The 17,146-nt window shown below is 36.8% G+C and overlaps 1 protein-coding gene across 1 annotated transcript in view; it reads left to right on the plus strand.

Moving 5' to 3' along the window:
* TMEM26 (transmembrane protein 26) overlaps positions 1–17,146 on the plus strand; it is a gene marked incomplete at both ends in the record, with an annotated part of 42,040 nt that overhangs the window by 10,708 nt on the left and 14,186 nt on the right. Inside the window, 3 exons of the mRNA XM_082611049.1 lie at positions 7,814–7,892; positions 11,965–12,078; positions 13,736–13,956. Coding sequence (XP_082467175.1) covers positions 7,814–7,892; positions 11,965–12,078; positions 13,736–13,956 — 414 coding nt within the window. The remainder of the gene's footprint in view (positions 1–7,813; positions 7,893–11,964; positions 12,079–13,735; positions 13,957–17,146) is intronic.

Here is a 17,146-nt window from a genome sequence, read left to right on the forward strand (position 1 = left end):
GCTCCCCCATAAGATCCCAGACAAAACAAACCCATCATCTGATCTTGGTACCTATTGAAACATACACACTCCATATTCAATTTTCCATTTGTGGGGAGTTCTCACCAGCCTACGGCCATTTGGTTGCAGCCTCCCCACCCCCAACCCTGCTCCTCCCTTATGGGCGGGCACCGGCAAAGGGCTCTAGGAGGGAGGTGACAGATTAGTGATTTCCCAGGCATTTGGGGGTCGTGTGTTCTAGAGGAGCACTGGGTGCATTTTGAGGGGTGGCAGAGAGGTAGGTGCTATCTGGAGGCTGTCGTATTGACCACCCTTACCCCCTGTGCTAACAGAAAGCCCTCCTGAGCAGCCCAGATGGAAACCGTGGCTGTTAAGGCCCACTTCAAGAAACCAGTCTACAAGTAAGGAGGCCAGACAGTCCTTAAATTGTTAGACACGGTTTAGGGGCTCATGAAAGGATATCTTGACCTAGTTTCTTGATTTTCATGAAAATAAGCCTATTAATATAAAGTGCTCCAGAAATTTTGAAGACCCTCGAGGCTGTTTAACGTTGAGATTTTGAGACCTGGGTCTAGTATATCCTGACAACTCCATGCTGCCTTTGTAGAGTAGGAAATACTGAGAAGTGAAATATAAATAAAATCGCAGTTCGCATCAAAGTAATTTTGGAACATTATTTTTGCTCCATTTAAATATTATCTATCTTCAGATTTATGCATGTAATTACAAGATTAGAATCCTCATTGTTTGCAGAGAGAAAAGCTACACAGGGTAGTGGGTGATATTATGGTTAATTTTTCTTCTATTTGCCTACTTCTATTGTTGTATGTTTCTAAAGTGAATAAATGTTACTTTTTCAATAAGAACACAATAATAAATATCATTTTTGGGAAGAGGAAAATGGAATCCTAATTCTAGGCTAGTGGTGAGTTGAAGCAGATATCCATTGCAGGGCTAAATTGCTAAATGTCATGACATAATCATTTTGTGAAAAACATTGTCATGTTGAAATGACAACTTTGTATGACAAATGATATTTTATATTTGGATGAACTGAACTGAAAATAAAGCAATGAGTATAGCTCTTTAAGAGCTCAGAACAGTGTCTAGCATGTAGGAAGACCTACAAACATATTAGTGAACAAATAAGTACGTAAACAAATAGAGAAAAAACATCCTTTAAGATGGTGCTCCTGCTGTATATTTAGAGAGAATTGGTGTGTTGGCTAAGGGCTGTGAAATAAAAAACAAACAAAAAAAATTTCTGTGGAGAAATATTATCTTCAGGAAGGCTTCAATTTAGAAAAACTAGTTGAGCAGAGGGAAAGCAATTTGGCATTAAAGTATTAATGTTGGGCATCTTCTATATTGTGATAGGGTAGTGATAGTTAGAACTGTAATAAATCTGAGTTTCCAAGGGTAGGTAGCTCATCAGTAATCAGGTATTATCAATTTTGTAAAAATATCCCACCTGGACATGCCTTACTCATTTAATCATATATTTATCAGTTTTTGTCAGTCTATGAATAGTGTGACATAATTTTATAAACAAGCAACCAGAAACCTGATTTATTTCGGAGATGGCTAGACCCCTCTCTGGTATTAGTGCTTATGGTTGGCATCTACTTACTTTTGATACAATTAAGACATGAAAACTGGAGTAAAATGGTTTTCAGCCCCTAAGAAAAGGCATGCAATTTGGTTAATTACCCAGAAAAAGGTGGGATCAGGCTTAGTTTTTAATTTTTAGAATTCACATTCTCCTTGGGTCCAAAAATGAATTGCATTGACCATGAGCTATCAAGAATATGACAAACCTTCAAAATAATAAGTAACAGCTAAATGTCATCTTGAAATATTAAAATCCTTCGCAGTGGCAAAAAATACCAAATTTATACAAGAACAGAATAATTAGTTTCCTTCAGAAAAACTCCTTCTGATAAGAATCAATTTATGATGATATTTCAAAAAGAGATTTCTAGTCAAACCAGCAACAGAGTGTCAAGAAAGTCAGGATTATAAATCAACGAGGACCTTATGAAATCACTAACTATTTGGGGGAGCCCACCATGTGCCAAGCACTGTGGAAGGAGCTGAGGGCATAATGTTGAGCAGACAAGACACAGCTCTGTGCTTGTATTGGGTTGGCCAAAAAGTTCGTTCATGTAGTGAATAAGCTGTTCAATAAAGGTCTTCATGAAAATGAAAAACGTCCTTTATTTTTACTTAAAACCGAACGAACTTTTTGGTCAACCCAATATTACTCAGAATTGCTGGGAGACAATTAGTGAGCACAGGTACACATACACATATATACATATACATATATATAGTTATAAAATTTGAAACTGTAAGGGGTGAAAGTGAAGAGTGTTATATATAGGACAAGCGTAGCAAGGAGATCTAATTTAGGCTGGAAGGACAAGGAAAGTTTTTCCGTGGAGTCCTATAGAGCTGACATGAATTTTGAGAAGGAGATAATCAGGTGAAAAGTGAGGGAGAGAGGTATTTCAAGGGGGAGAAAGACATGTGTGAAGGCCTGAGTTAGGAACTCACTTAGCTTTTTTCCAGAACTGAAAGAAAACGCCATTATAGGAGCACAGTGAGGAAGAATGTGAGCAACACAGACCAAGAGGTAGGCAGGGCCCTGATGGCACAGCATTTTATAAGTCATGATGAGCAAACAGCCCACGCCAACCAGGACTGTGTGAGAGTAACTGCCTTAACCGTGAACGTGAAGTTAGACATGATGTCCACAGCACTGCAAACAACTTCCCTTGATTCAGGGAGTCTTAAATAGGTTTGGTTTTGAGAACCATAGTTTAAAACTGGGATTGGTTTTAAGTTATTTGAAGAAACAGTCTTCTAACCAGGTATACTGTGGGTCCGCTTTACGTGTAGGTGCTGAATATGTGGCCATGAGTGTATCTGCAGAGCTGAGCCTGGGTAAGGCAGCAACTCACATGTATTGAGCATGTACAGTATCAAGCTCATAACACTGTCTTATTTAATCCTCACAACCACCCTATGAGGTGGGTATTATTATACCCATTTCCATAGACAAGGACATTGAGTCTCAGGAAAGGTAGTGACTTTCCAAAGATGAATGAATAGAAGAGGCAAGATTCAAGTTTGGGTCTCTCAAGTTCATGAAAATTCTACCACAGTGTCACAGTTCCTCAAGGGACACAACAAGAGGAGCATATTTGTTACCAGACCTGCTGAAACGGGAATAAAATGTCCTTGTAGATGCCAGCAGCCTCCATTCACTTCATTTGCTCAATGTTCCTTTATTTATAAATTCAGGCATTCAAGCATTTAAGTATTTGCTTAATAAACATTAATTAAAGACTTAAAAAGACACCTGAGACCACTGAGGAGGGGAAAAAATGAAGGAGAGGGAAGAGGGAAGGGACATAAAGATATATATGACTCGGGATCTGTCTTCAAGGAACTTATATTAGGAAAGCGAAGTCATACATACACATAACAAGAAAACAGTGGAGAATGTGTTGGGTCACAAGAGAAATACAAGTTAAGATTAATTGCTGCCATTAATTCCTATATTGCAAAATACAGGAAGGACGCTGATGGGTAGAGATGTAAGAGGAGGGCTTTCCAAAACAGGTAGTCATAATTTAAAGCGACGTTTGCTCCAAAAACCATGTCAGAGCCTCTCTTCTCAGATGGACCAAGCTGAAGGGGCAATAGAGCCCTTTGCTCTTAACAGGGACCCATGGTCCAATAAAACATATGCAACATATGGTTGAAATGTCTTCTTCATGTCCCAAATAAAACCTATCATACATGTTTTAATACTTCTCTAGATTATAGAGACTTTTATTTTCTCCATTATTAAAATAAAAAGAAATTTCAGTTGTACAACTACCACAGCCTGCTAAGAGAGAGAGAGAGAGAGAGAGAGAGAGAGAGGAAGTAGGGAAGGAAGCTCCTGATTCTCATTTGCTATTGACCACTTTGCAGACTAGGCATTTCGTGGTAATTCTACCTGGAAGCCTTTGGAAATTCCAGCAAATCCTCTTAGGTGTAGGGTTAAGAGGGTGGGAAATAGGGAAGACTACGGACTCATACGCTCTTGAGCTGAATATGATTAATTCTCGGGTGTTCAATGTGATTCCCTCTTTCCACCCCCTTTTCACTTACATCAAAGAGGTCTGATGAAGAGGGGCTGAAGTGAGGGAAACTTTCTAAAACGTTTTGTTTCATTTTAAATACACAGCAGGTTGAAAGTACTGAGTTGCTCAGCTTGATAGAATGTGGTAAAGGAAGAGGAAGGGGAAGGGGAGATAAGATTAGATAATGGAGGCTTTGGATATCAGATAGGGAATTTAGATTTTCTGTAGTAAGCAGCACAGAAAATCCTGGATTTGGAAGTTTTTTGTTTTCTAATATAACTAGATTCCTAATTAGAGGAAATATGTTGAAACAGGATAGTATTTTTTTCCAGTTATAGAAATAAATCTTATGCATAGAAGATGTTAAGGGTTTTTTTTTTTAATTCTTAACCTCTTTCAAGAGCTATGTTATGTTCAGTCTATAGTTTCCCTAGATTATTATTGTAACAGTATTGTTAGGGGAGTTAATCTCAAAATTAATTCCAAGAGAGTCAACAAAACTGCATTCCAGCCAACATTTGATGTATCCAAACAGACATTTACATATTCCGACTGTCCCTCCAACCAGAATTCATTTCCTTTCCCAATTTCACAAAGGAAATATTCTCTCCTGATGTTTCCCTTGATATGGAAGGTCAAAGAATTAAGTGTTCCTTTTCTTTTTGAAAGCATGTTCAACATAGGGGCTTTTGATATCTTGCTGCAGCCCAGCCATCGTCTAAATCAGATTTTAATAATATCATGACCCATACCCATTTGTTTCAAAATTATTTTTTGCAGGAATTCAAGGTAGGGTAGTGTGCATTTAAATACTGATTTTTTTTAACATCTTTATTGGAGTATAATTGCTTTACAATGGTGTGTTAGTTTCTGCTGTATAACAAAAGTAAATCACCTATACATATGAAATACTGATTTTTCTAAAAGACTCTCTTTCTTTTGCCCTTTCTCCCTTCTTCTCCTCAGAAGTTGAAAGGAGATATTAATGAAAAGGTGAACAGCCTTTAAAAAGTCCATTCTAAAAATTTTCCTGCATTTAGGTTTGCTCACTTCTTCCCCCACTGGATTATAACAGTATGAATTTAGTAGCATTTCATCTCAAACAATTCTATTTTTGAGCAATTAACATTTCTATTTTTCAGGTCACTTTAAACCATCACATATGTGTACTAAAAGTATTTTAATAAAATTATATTGACTTACAATTTTGACTTTAAGATGATAAATAAAGCAAGATTCCAATCTAAATTAAATGCAATCGGAAGAAATAAATTTGGAAAGTATGTAATTTTCATCTTTCAAATTTTTAAGGACATGTTTTCATTGCACAATGTCCCATAATATTAGTAGTAGCTACTTGTTATTGAATGCCCAACTCTGCCAGGCGCTGCTTTATAGAAAGTACAGTTGACCCTTGAACAGTATGGGTTGGAACTGCGCAAGTCTACTTATATACATATTATTTTCAAGAAATACATACTATAGTACTACATGTCCCATGTTGTTTGAATCTGCGGATGTGGAACTGTGGATACAGAGGACCGACTACAGAGTTATATGTGGATTTTCAACTGTGCAGAAGGTCAGTGATCCTAACCTCCACGATGTTCAAGGGTCAACTGTATAATAAAAATTCCTGTGAGATAAATGTGACAGCTGTGGACTGAACTGTGTTCCCCCCAAATTCATATGTTGAAGCCATAACCCCCAATGTAACTGTATTTAGAGACCGAGCTTTTAGGAAGTCAGTAAGGTTAAATGAGGTTCATAAGGGTCCTAAAATAATAAGATTAGTGGCCTTATAAGAAGAGAAGAGAGGGGCTTTCCTGGTGGCACAGTGATTAAGGATCCACATGCCAATACAGGGGACACGGGTTCGAGCCCTGGTCCGGGAAGATCCCACATGCCATGGAGCAACTAAGCCGGTGCACCACAACTACTGAGCCTGGGCTCTAGAGCCCACGAGCCACAACTACTGAGCCTGCATGCCACAACTACTGACGCCCACACTCCTACAGCCCATGCTCTGCAACAAGAGAAGCCACTGCCGTGAGAAGCCCATGCACCGCAACAAAGAGTGGCCCCCACTCATAGCAACTAGAGAAAGCCCGCATGCAGCAACGAAGACCCAATGCAGCCAAAAGATAAATTAAAAAAAAAAAAGGGTCTTCCCTGGTGGCGCAGTGGTTGGGAGTCCGCCTGCCGATGCAGGGGACACGGGTTCGTGCCCTGGTCCAGGAAGATCCCACATGCCATGGAGCGGCTGGGCCTGTGAGCCATGGCTGCTGAGCCTGCGTGTCCGGAGTCTGTGCTCCGCAACGGGACAGACCACAGCAGTGAGAGGCCCGCGTACTGAAAAAAAAAAAAAAAGAGAGAGAGAAACCTCTTTCTCTCCTTGTGATGTGTATGCACTTAGGAAAGGACATGTGAGGATCTTGAACTTCTGACCTCCAGAACTGTGAGAAAATAAATTTCTGTTGTTGAAGGCATGCAGTCTGTGGTATTCTGTTATGGCAGCCTAAGCTAATATTTGACTGTTCCCATTTTGTGGATTAGGAAGCAAACAGAGGTCAGTGGCAACACTAGCATTTGAACCTGATGTGTCTGACTACAAACAAAAGCACTCTCTTTGAATTGCCCTCTGAATTTTGAGTCTGAAAATAATTAATATAGATAGCTCTTTAAAAAAATACCAAACCCTTCATCTGTTGTTTGTTCGTATAGGCATACCTTGGAGATACTGCAGGTTCAGTTCCAGACCACTACAATAAAGCAAGTCACATGAATTTTTTGGTTTCCCGGTGCATTTAAAAGTTATGTTTACACTATACTGTAGTCTTTTAAGTGTGCATTGTTTTAAAAATCAATGCACATATCCTTAATTAAAAAATGCTTCATTGTTAAAAAATGCTAACTATCATGTGAGCCTTCAGTGAGTCTTGGAAGTAACATCAACGATCACTGATCACACATCAGCATAACAAATATAATAATAATGAAAAGGTTTGAAATATGTGACACAGAGATACAAAATGAGGAAATACTGTTGGAGAAATTGCGCTGATAGACTTCCTTCACGCAGAATAGCCACCAACCTTCACTTTGTAAAAAATACAATATCTGTGAAGTGCAATAAAGCAAAGTGTAATAAAATGAGATGTGCCTATATTTTTATTTGCACTAGGTTTAGCAGAAACACACAAAGCCAGTTGATTTCGTTCAGTACATATCATCTGATTTTTGTCTTTTTGTACATTATTATTCGAGCTCTCAGAATTTCAGGTTAATGTTGAAAAATGTAGCCAATCTTCCTGATAGTACAATGTTCAAAAATCCAAGATTTACTATTGCTGTATTTGCTTTTTGTAAAATGTATTAAATGCAAAATATCCAGTTTTGTGCCTGAAACTAATTGGCAGTATCCCATTAAACTATATTAAAATTAACATCTATTAATTGGGTTAGAAATTCAGTGAGAATGACAGCTGCTAGTGCCTTTTACAGTTACTTTGTTTCTCTATAATCCATATGGCAGGAATCACATAATGCTTTTTCCCCCTTAGAAATAAACACTTGAGATAAAATGATCTGACTCAGTGTGGTCAGGGTATGTGCACTTGTTTTCTTTTTAAAAAATTTTGTAAAAGCTGAGCTATCTTTTTTTCCCTCTTTCACAGGTTTTCACCAGCCATATTTTTATATCTGATTAGCATTGTTCCATCATTATGGCTTCTTGAAATGCACCATGAGACCCAGGTATGTCCTTTTGGAAAGTAGGGAAGTGGAATACTCAGCAATAAACTACATTCATATTATAATCCAATTTCTGTCAGAAATGCACTTTTCTAAGGAACTGGAGTTATCAAGATTTGAATAAGTTAAGAGGCCTCAGCAAAAAGGAAGTGAATCCATGATCTGTACAACCCCATGAAAATGTTGCATTCATTTAAGACTATATCATTCATTAACAATTTGGGTTAGAGATCTTGTTCTTAAGACTTCCCCTCCAATATGCTACAGTTTACATGGGGATACACAATTTTGGTTTTAACCCTTGCAGCTTCAACGAGTTATTGTGCTAAGAACGGGCAGGGCTCAGTCATCTAGCATCCTATAAAATGACATTTTTAGGGACAACGAAAACAAAAAAGAAACCCCATCATCTGTACTCAGCTATACAAATACAATCAAACTTGGAGGGGCTATTTGAACTAGTCTGTCTTAAAATACAGGCTTTGCAGGTTACAGGAGATTCACTTTTGAGGGTCCTATCAACTGTCTCAGTAAAAGAGGAATTTCACCCTAGGGACCCGAAATAAGGGTAAAGGAGAGGAGCCAGGGGACCCACCGTCAGGAAGGGTGGGCTCTCTGTTTTAAGACCACAATGACCTAGAAAACAAACAGTGGGTTCCAATAAGAGTCCCTAATCTATATTAGGGAGATACAGAGGGAGGTACTGATTTTTAAGTGAGTTGCTTCTTGCCTGGGAAACCCTAGGTAGCAGACTCTAGGCTGGATTCGGTCATTGATTGCTGTAAATGCTCCTGTACAACACTGGGGGGGGGGCCAGTTGGCGAAGTCCATCAGACTGCAGCCTGGACTTCACATCTTCAGGGTGCAGGTTACAGGTTCATATGTTTTACAGTAGTTATAATATTATTTTAGGACATTTACTGGTAAAATCTGTGAGACTGTTTCACAGATTTCTTTGCTACAGTTGGTCATTTTATAGCAAAGTTGAGCCTCCAGTATATGTTTCAGATATTCAAACCTTATCTGGAAAATGCTTGCTCCAAATTTTAGGCACACGGGGGAATTTAGTTCTGTAGACTATTTCTGAATTCCACAAGCATGTACCAATGATGTAGGCATGAAGAAAACATTTGTCTGCCTAAATCTCCTGTTTACAAAACACTGAAGTCAAAGACCCTCTATATGTTTGTAGCAAAAGTATTTCTGTCACAGTAGATTGGTTGGTTCAAGTTATCATAGCTTTTAAAAACTGTACCATAAGGATTAGGGGACCGTTTCAATTTCCTTACTACTTACTGCTTTCAAGGATATGAAAATAAGCTCTGGTGATCTGAATCATTTTTTTCCTTCACATTTAATTCTATGACATGGCTATCATCCGCAATAACAATTCATTTCCCCAAATGCTTTTATAATATAAATGCATTGCACAGTTAATTGATATACAGGTCCAATCCTATTACAACAAATAGCATGCAACCAAAAGCTCTCTTTTTAAGAAAAAAAAGATTTTTGAGCCCTGGGCAGTACCTCTCTAATTTTCATACTACAAAAGAAATTGGACCTTTAGCAGTAATGGATTTGACTCATTTTGACACTGAGAATTAAAACGAATGCCCAGTGATTGAATTGGGCAGGGTGGGCAGAGACAGAAGTAGAAAAAAGTGAGAGAGAGACAAAAAAGTACTGGAATTGCGTTTAAAGAAATAAGAAATGGCAGAATAAAGGGAGGTACAGAAATTCTTAGTCCATTCATGTAGGAAATTTTGGTTATGATAATAATCACTTTTTTCATATAGTCCCTTTATTTCGAAGTATTTTCAGACACATTTTCTCATTTATACACCCAGCAACTTCTTAAGTTAGACACGGTATATGGATTTCTATTTTATAGAAGAGGACCCTGAGACTAAGAAGGGTTAAGTAATTTTCCCAAGGCCACACAGCTAATCAACCACAGTTCTGGGGCTTAGAACCTGAGTCTTGACCCCTAGCACATTAAACCACACTGCCTTTCTCAATTATGTGTTCTATGTGTTACAGGAATTTGCATCAAAATCATCTGGATTTTTCATGATGGGAAAGGATAATTTAATTTCCTTTCACATTTTCCCTTTACTCTATACCCTAAATGCTCTAACCTACGACTTGGCATTTGAAAAACATCCTGACCTATTTCATGAAAACATTTCTCCTAGATGTTCAATTCTGTACCTTCATTTCTGAATCTGGCTGGGTCTATCTGAATGGAAACAAAATGCTTATGACAACAATTATGACCTTAACTCTTAGTCAAGTCTATTTATGAAGTGGCACAATTAAAGCAATGGAAATTTTCTGGTCTTGATGGTGTCACAGTCTGGTTGACCCAACGGAGTACTTTTGAAGCTATTAAAAGTTTTAAGACATAGCCCATGAAAAAGTGACTTGTTGGCACCCAGATCATCCACATAACTCACTTATACAATGCTGAATGTAAACAATATTACCATAAAAACAATATAAGTCAGGTTAGGTCTTAGGAGTCAAACCCACTGTTCTTTGCAGTCCTAAGGCAGCTGCCACTTAAAGGAAAGTCGCATCAATTTATAACAAATAGAGTTCTAAGAATAAAGAGGGACTCAGGTCTTTATACCATAACATGAACTACAAAACTATTTGCTATCAAGTTATCTTATGCTGCAGTATAGATGACGATTTTTTAAAAATAACAAGATGTCTATGGATTTTCAGTGATAAGAATGTAAAAAAACATATCAGGGTCACCATTTTTAATATACAATCTGCTTTCATGCCTGTAAAAGAAGTGGTCAAATTTGTTTCCTATTGAACATTAGGTTCTTAGATAGAGTCACAAAACTCCTCTGCAATGAGGATTTGTTGCCTGGTTCAAAGATTTAATTTGTTATCTTTATTATCTTTTCTCGGAGCCTTAGCTTCACAAAAAATAAAAAGGGTACAAACAACTGCATTTTTGTTCTTAGAGTTATGGCACATGGCCATTTTTCTTAATTATTCTTGTCATTTCACCTGTAACACTAGTTGTTTTGATGGAAGGGAGGAAAAAAATAGCTTCTTGACAGACTTTCTTTTCTATTTTTCCAAGTAGCTCATAGAATGATCGATGAAGTATCCAGAATAATTAAGAAAAATACACTTCTCACAATGTTAGCATTTAAAAAATAATTTCTCTCTAAATCCAAATGTTTGATCATGTGTGTGTGTTTGTGCGTGTGTATGTGTTTCAAAAGTATGTTTGCTCTGCAGATGTTTTAAAAAAATCAACCTTATATATATATATTTTTTACCCATTTATGAAATAATCATTGGCTACAGTTACATTTTCAAGCACCACCCCTTTCCTCTCTTATGTACTTTTTTTCTTCCCTTTCTGTACCTCAGATTCCCAGCACCTGGCTGGATAAAAATCATCCACAGTTCACTTGTAGAAAATTGCATGCAAAATGAAAGAACAAGAAGGGGAAAAAGTGCCATTTATTTTAGGTCTATTGCTAAATTTTTTATAAACCTAAACTGACTTCTAAAGTGACACAAGATGTATATGTTGGTGGGTGAATATGTTAAGTTATTATCATTTTGGGGGGGTTGTTACAGTGCTTAACAGGCATGATTGAAAGTAATTGGATTATCTATATTAGCAAAATGGTATTTTAGATAAAGAGGCTCTGGACAAGAAACAAAATCTTAGAATGAATGCTTTGACCAGGATCATACATGCTTTCATTGGTTGTTGCTTTGTTTTATAATTATTCCAGGGTTCAAGGAAGGGAACACAGTGATCAATCCATAAATTCTCCAGCTCTCCACAATGAACTCAGAGCATCTACATCCTCATAGACTTGTGGAAAAATAAGACATGTATAGTTGACTCTTTTCTCATATTAACTGAAAAGTGGTTTTCTATCTCAAGCCTATATTCTGATTTTCAGAAATGTTTATGCATACTATAGAAACGTCACATATTTGCTCATAATCTCTTAGACACATTGAAGCCATCTTAAACTCTACCTACTGTGATATTTTTTGACATACTGCTTTTTAAAACACTTCTTAGTATTGCAGTAGCCAATCTGAAGGAATGTCAAAGAACACCAGCACCAAAGAAGACTTCAATCAAACTCTGTTGTCAACTGAACAAACCAACAGAGCGGATGATCTCATTGAGACGGTGAGAGCTTTCTCACTGTATATTAAAGGATCTAGCAGATCACCTTTTCACTTGGTGAGGATAACATACTCTATACCTTTCAGCTCATTCTTTCCTAGGGAAATCTGCCAGTTGTTTGGCTCAGAAATTCACAAGATAATTGTATTTAAAAATATTATCAAACATATTTAACTTGCATAATAGGCATATATATCTTATATACATTAATAAATATATTTAACCTGCAGTATTAAGGAACCTTTAACACTTAGATCAGACAGTCTATGTACAAAGAGAGATACATACATTTGTGAAGAAATGATATAATGGAAAGATTGGGATCTGCCCTATATATTTTTTAGGTGTTTATGTTAATAAATCAGGGAAGGTTTCCAGCCAAAATAGAATCGCTTGTTTGTTCTTCTCATGCTTGATATTTGGCAAACTAACCATGACCTATTAGAAAATGATATACTGGAGAGACTCAAGGCCAAGGCCCCTACCACTGAACCATGTTTTCAACAATAAGACAGGCTAGTGATTCTGTGAGGTTTAACAGAGCTACTTCAAGCTTCAATCACAGCTTACCCAGATCACTTTGAACAAATCAATCTCACTGTCTCTCAGTTTATCATCTGACAATTGAAAATATTAACCCTGCTAGTATGCTTCCTCCAAGAATTAAATAAAATGTACGAGAAGTCTCAAAGAAGTGTGCAAATGAAAGATTATTGATCTTCACTCATGGCTTCAATCAGGTTAGCATCTTGCCTTGTCTTTTATCCTCCCTTAAGCTTTACACTTGACATCAGCACGTGATCAAGAGGGGTAAATAAATTTTGCACAAATATAGTTAAGTCACGTGTATACATCAGTTGGAATCACTCTCCAATCCACTTAAGGTCTACACCCTTGTAGTCTTTAGAAGATCATAACTGATAGGGCCAATAATATACTTTAAAAGTTATTTAGAAGTTAAGTGGGCAAGAGATGGCATCCAGAATACATGAATGGGATGTAAATTTTTCTCAGAGCCCAAGAAGAAGGGCAGAATAAAATTTGCTAGCTTATGAATTTTTGAATAATATGTTAAATGTTCAGAATAAAAATAACCTTATAGTTATTCTCTTTCTTTACTTTTAGGTAATGAATAAACACTATTATATATTTTCTCCTTTGATGTAGTGTTTTATAGGAATAAAAATCAAAAGAGAAGATTTGCACCATGCTAAAAATATTACCAGATTAGTAAATTCTGATTTGAAATCTATAAAAGAAAAATACAGGAATTTAAAATTTTTAATATGGAATTTAAAAAATGTTGCTATGTGTTATACTGGTTACAGAGACTGATGAAATGATAAATTATCTATAAAACACTGCAAAATTGGTTTTTAAAATATCATATAGTACAATGCCCCTAGTAAGTGAAAGGTTTAAATTACTTTCAGTTATAAGGCTGCCCCATTTTAAGGACCACATTAGCTTTTTTTTTTTTTTTTTTTTTAGAGTGTTCAGTTGAAAAGAGTTTTGCTTTCTTTATTAAGTGAAGAATCATTTTCTGAAAATGACCTTCCACAAAAGCTAACTTTTGATTGACAGCCATGGTGAAGAAGGCCTCTCTCTCTAAGGTGGTAGCTCAAAATCCTTCTGTCTGTATGACCTTTCTGTTAAACAGGCCAAAGTTTTTGTAAATAACTTATCTACAGTATGCGAGAAAGTTTGGACTTTGGGACTCCATCAGACATTCCTGCTAATGCTAATAGTTGGAAGATGGCTTCTACCCATTGGAGGCGGGATTACTCGGGATCAACTCTCTCAACTTCTCCTTATGTTTGTGGGGACAGCTGCTGACATACTGGAATTCACAAGTGAGACCCTGGAAGAAGAAAATGTGAGGTAAGAAGGCCCTGCAATGAAAAGACCTTTTCAAGGTCAGGCCCACACACCTGTCTTTTTGTTCTATTATTTATATTCTGCATGAATAAGGATTTTCAGTAGATCATATATCCAGTGCTAGAATCATAGAATTTGTTGCTCTTCAGGTACATGTTAGGTACCAGCCCCCTAACACACACACACACATATATACATATATATGTGTATACATATATATGTATATACCATTTATATATAAAAACTTTATATATGAATATGTAAAGGATGTTGCTGCTAGAGAAAAGGGGCAAATAATATTACCCATGGGTAAGAACAGAGAAGCTCTGACTGCTTGCATGACCACAGATTAGGTGAAGCCGTGGTTATCTAAAAACCTTCTGGGGGTGAAATGACCATCCCTAGCTTCTCTTTCACATGCTCAAGTGTCCAGGAATGTAGCCAGTCATAAGAGTCTCTTCTAGAGCAGAGCAAAGCTACCATTCCAGGGAAGAACCTAGAGATGACATGGAGAAATCACTCCTCTAGCCAGTTGGGGAATTTATATTCCCTGACGTGAACGCAGAATGGGGCAGATTAGGTTTTATTTTACTAAATTTTATTTTTAGTCAGTTTTGTTGAAAGTGCCCAAAGGCTATCTGGTGTAGGTGCCTATAAATTAAAACTTATTGAGTTGGTACTTTTATTTTTGCCACAAGCAAATAAACTCAGAATCCCTGATCACAGCTGCTTATGGAACTACTTTCTTACCTTTAGGGATTTAAGTCTCAGTGCCTAAATGTACTTTCAGCTTTGGTTGTTTTACACTATGCTATAAAAATAAATTGCAGTGAGGCTGGCTTTTAATTCTACATTTTATGCTGTGTTTCTCAAACAACAAAACATAAAGCTGAGCAAAATACACTAACTTACTGAGCAAACTTAATACCCCAATTGTAGTACAAAGTGTATCTGTAACCATAGCTTACCTTCACATGATCATTTCCTGTTCCATTTCTACTAAGTTTTCTTATACCGTAAGTAGATGTAGAATTTTAAAAAGAATCCAATCTAAGTTGACCCACTGTCCTCAGAATGTTGACTTCAGCTTTGTAGCTTTAATACCAAATATTTGGTCAGTGCTTCACATTGTATAACACATTTTCAGATACATTAGAGTACTTACAGTACGATGAGGTTACAAGAAAATCATGAAGAAATCATGACCGAGCACATAAAAACAATAAATAACTACAGGCACAGTGATATGGACATGACAACATAAGGATGACTAATTCTACCTAAATAGAAGTAGACACATAAATGCCAAATATCTAGTGAGACGCATGGGAAATAGGGTAGGAGAGGGGGTTCAGGAGGAATATGTTTTGAGGGGCTGGTTATAAAAATGTGAGAAATGCCAAACTCAGCTACCTTAATGGCCTGTTTATGAGGCCCATCCACAAGTGACACCAAGAGGCATTTTATAGACCAGTGTTTCCCAACAGATGTTGAATATTAAATAAGTTAATGACTAAAATGTCAATCACCCGGGGGGGAAATACCTTGAAAATTACGATGGATCATTCATGCACCAACTCTTGACTGATCATCTAGTGTGGGCCAGGTAGTGTGCTAGTGCTAGTGGAGATTCGGGAGCAAATGGTGAGCAAGTGATGAAATGAAGGACACACAATCCTGTCCCAACCCAGGTAATTTCAGTTCAGCAATTTCTTCACCCACCAATACATTAATCTGAGTGTTTTATAAATCTTTTTTCTCATTTTAAACTTATACCATGTCCTGAGAATAGAACTGAATAAACTCTGCCCAGGTTATTGTTTTTAAGTTTCTTTTCAGGTTTCATGATCTCAGATGAAATCATTTTATTTTTTATATAACTGCATTGTGTCAGTGACCTTCTGTGGTCTCCACTAGACTTCTGCATGTCTCCATCATGACCCAAAGACTCCAGAATCAAGGCCCAGAGAGAACTGAGACTTTTTAATTCCCTCCTAAGGCCCACCTCCCAAGCTCTGATTTCATCTCAGGCCCCATCTATACTGCAAGAATTAACACTGCAAATTTCCATCTCTTCAAAGGAAATATTAAACCCTTCTCACTGTAGTGTAGTTTTCCTCTTTGGCCTCAAAAAGACAATATGAAGTATAAATTTAATATACATGTAAAAGATGTTTACATGTAATATAGCAAAGGGAGTTACTTCATTATAACTGACTTAGCATAACTTATTAAAACATTTTCTTTTCCTTTTAATTTTATTCCATAATTTGAGCTGATAGGTTTAGGAGAAAACCTGCAATAATGTCTACATCACAATGATGTCTACATCTTTCTCCTGCATCCTGGTTAATACCTCAAATCCAGTTTTGTTTTGTTTTGTTTTAACCTAAATCAACTTCCTTCCGCATGCCCACATGAAGTTCATCTTCCTAATTCTTATGAATTTACATGGACTTGTGAGATATGGCAAACTTTTTGTAACAGCTTCACTTTACACACCATATAATTCATCTATTGTGATTCTACGGTTCAGTGATATTTAATACATTTATAGATTTGTGTAACTATCACCAGAATCCAGATTCCTTGTGTCTGTTTGCAGTCAATTCTCACTGCCACTGCCAACCCTAGGCAACCACTGATATGCTTTATGTCTCTGTAGAAATTCCTTTTCTAGAAATTTCATGCAAATGGGATTGATTATAAAGTTTGTGGTTTTTGTGTCTGGTCTTTTCACGTAGCATAATGTTTTTTTGGTTCATTTCCACTGTCGCATGTGTGGGTAGTTAGCTCCTTTTTAATTGCTGAATAGTATCCCATGTATATACCACATTTTATTTATCCATTCAGTAGTCTATATACATGTGTATTTCAATTTTCTTGCTATTGAGAATGATATTGCTATGAACACTCAGTTACAAGCCTTTGTATGGATCTGTTTTCATTTCTCTTGTATAGATACCTAGAAGTAGAATGACTGGGTTTTATGTTAAGAAAACTGCCAAACTGTTTTCCAAAGTGGCTATACCTTTTTATATTCCAATCAGCAATGTGTGACAGTTCCATTTTCTCAACATCCTCACCAACACATTTTTTTTCAGTCTTTTTGATTATAACCATTCTAGTGGGCTCATAGTAGCATCATATTGTGGTTTTAATTTGCATTTCCCTAATGACTAACGGCGTGTAG

This window comes from Mesoplodon mirus (assembly GCF_964341445.2).
Source record: "Mesoplodon mirus genome assembly, chromosome: 2".
NCBI lineage: Eukaryota > Metazoa > Chordata > Mammalia > Artiodactyla > Ziphiidae > Mesoplodon > Mesoplodon mirus.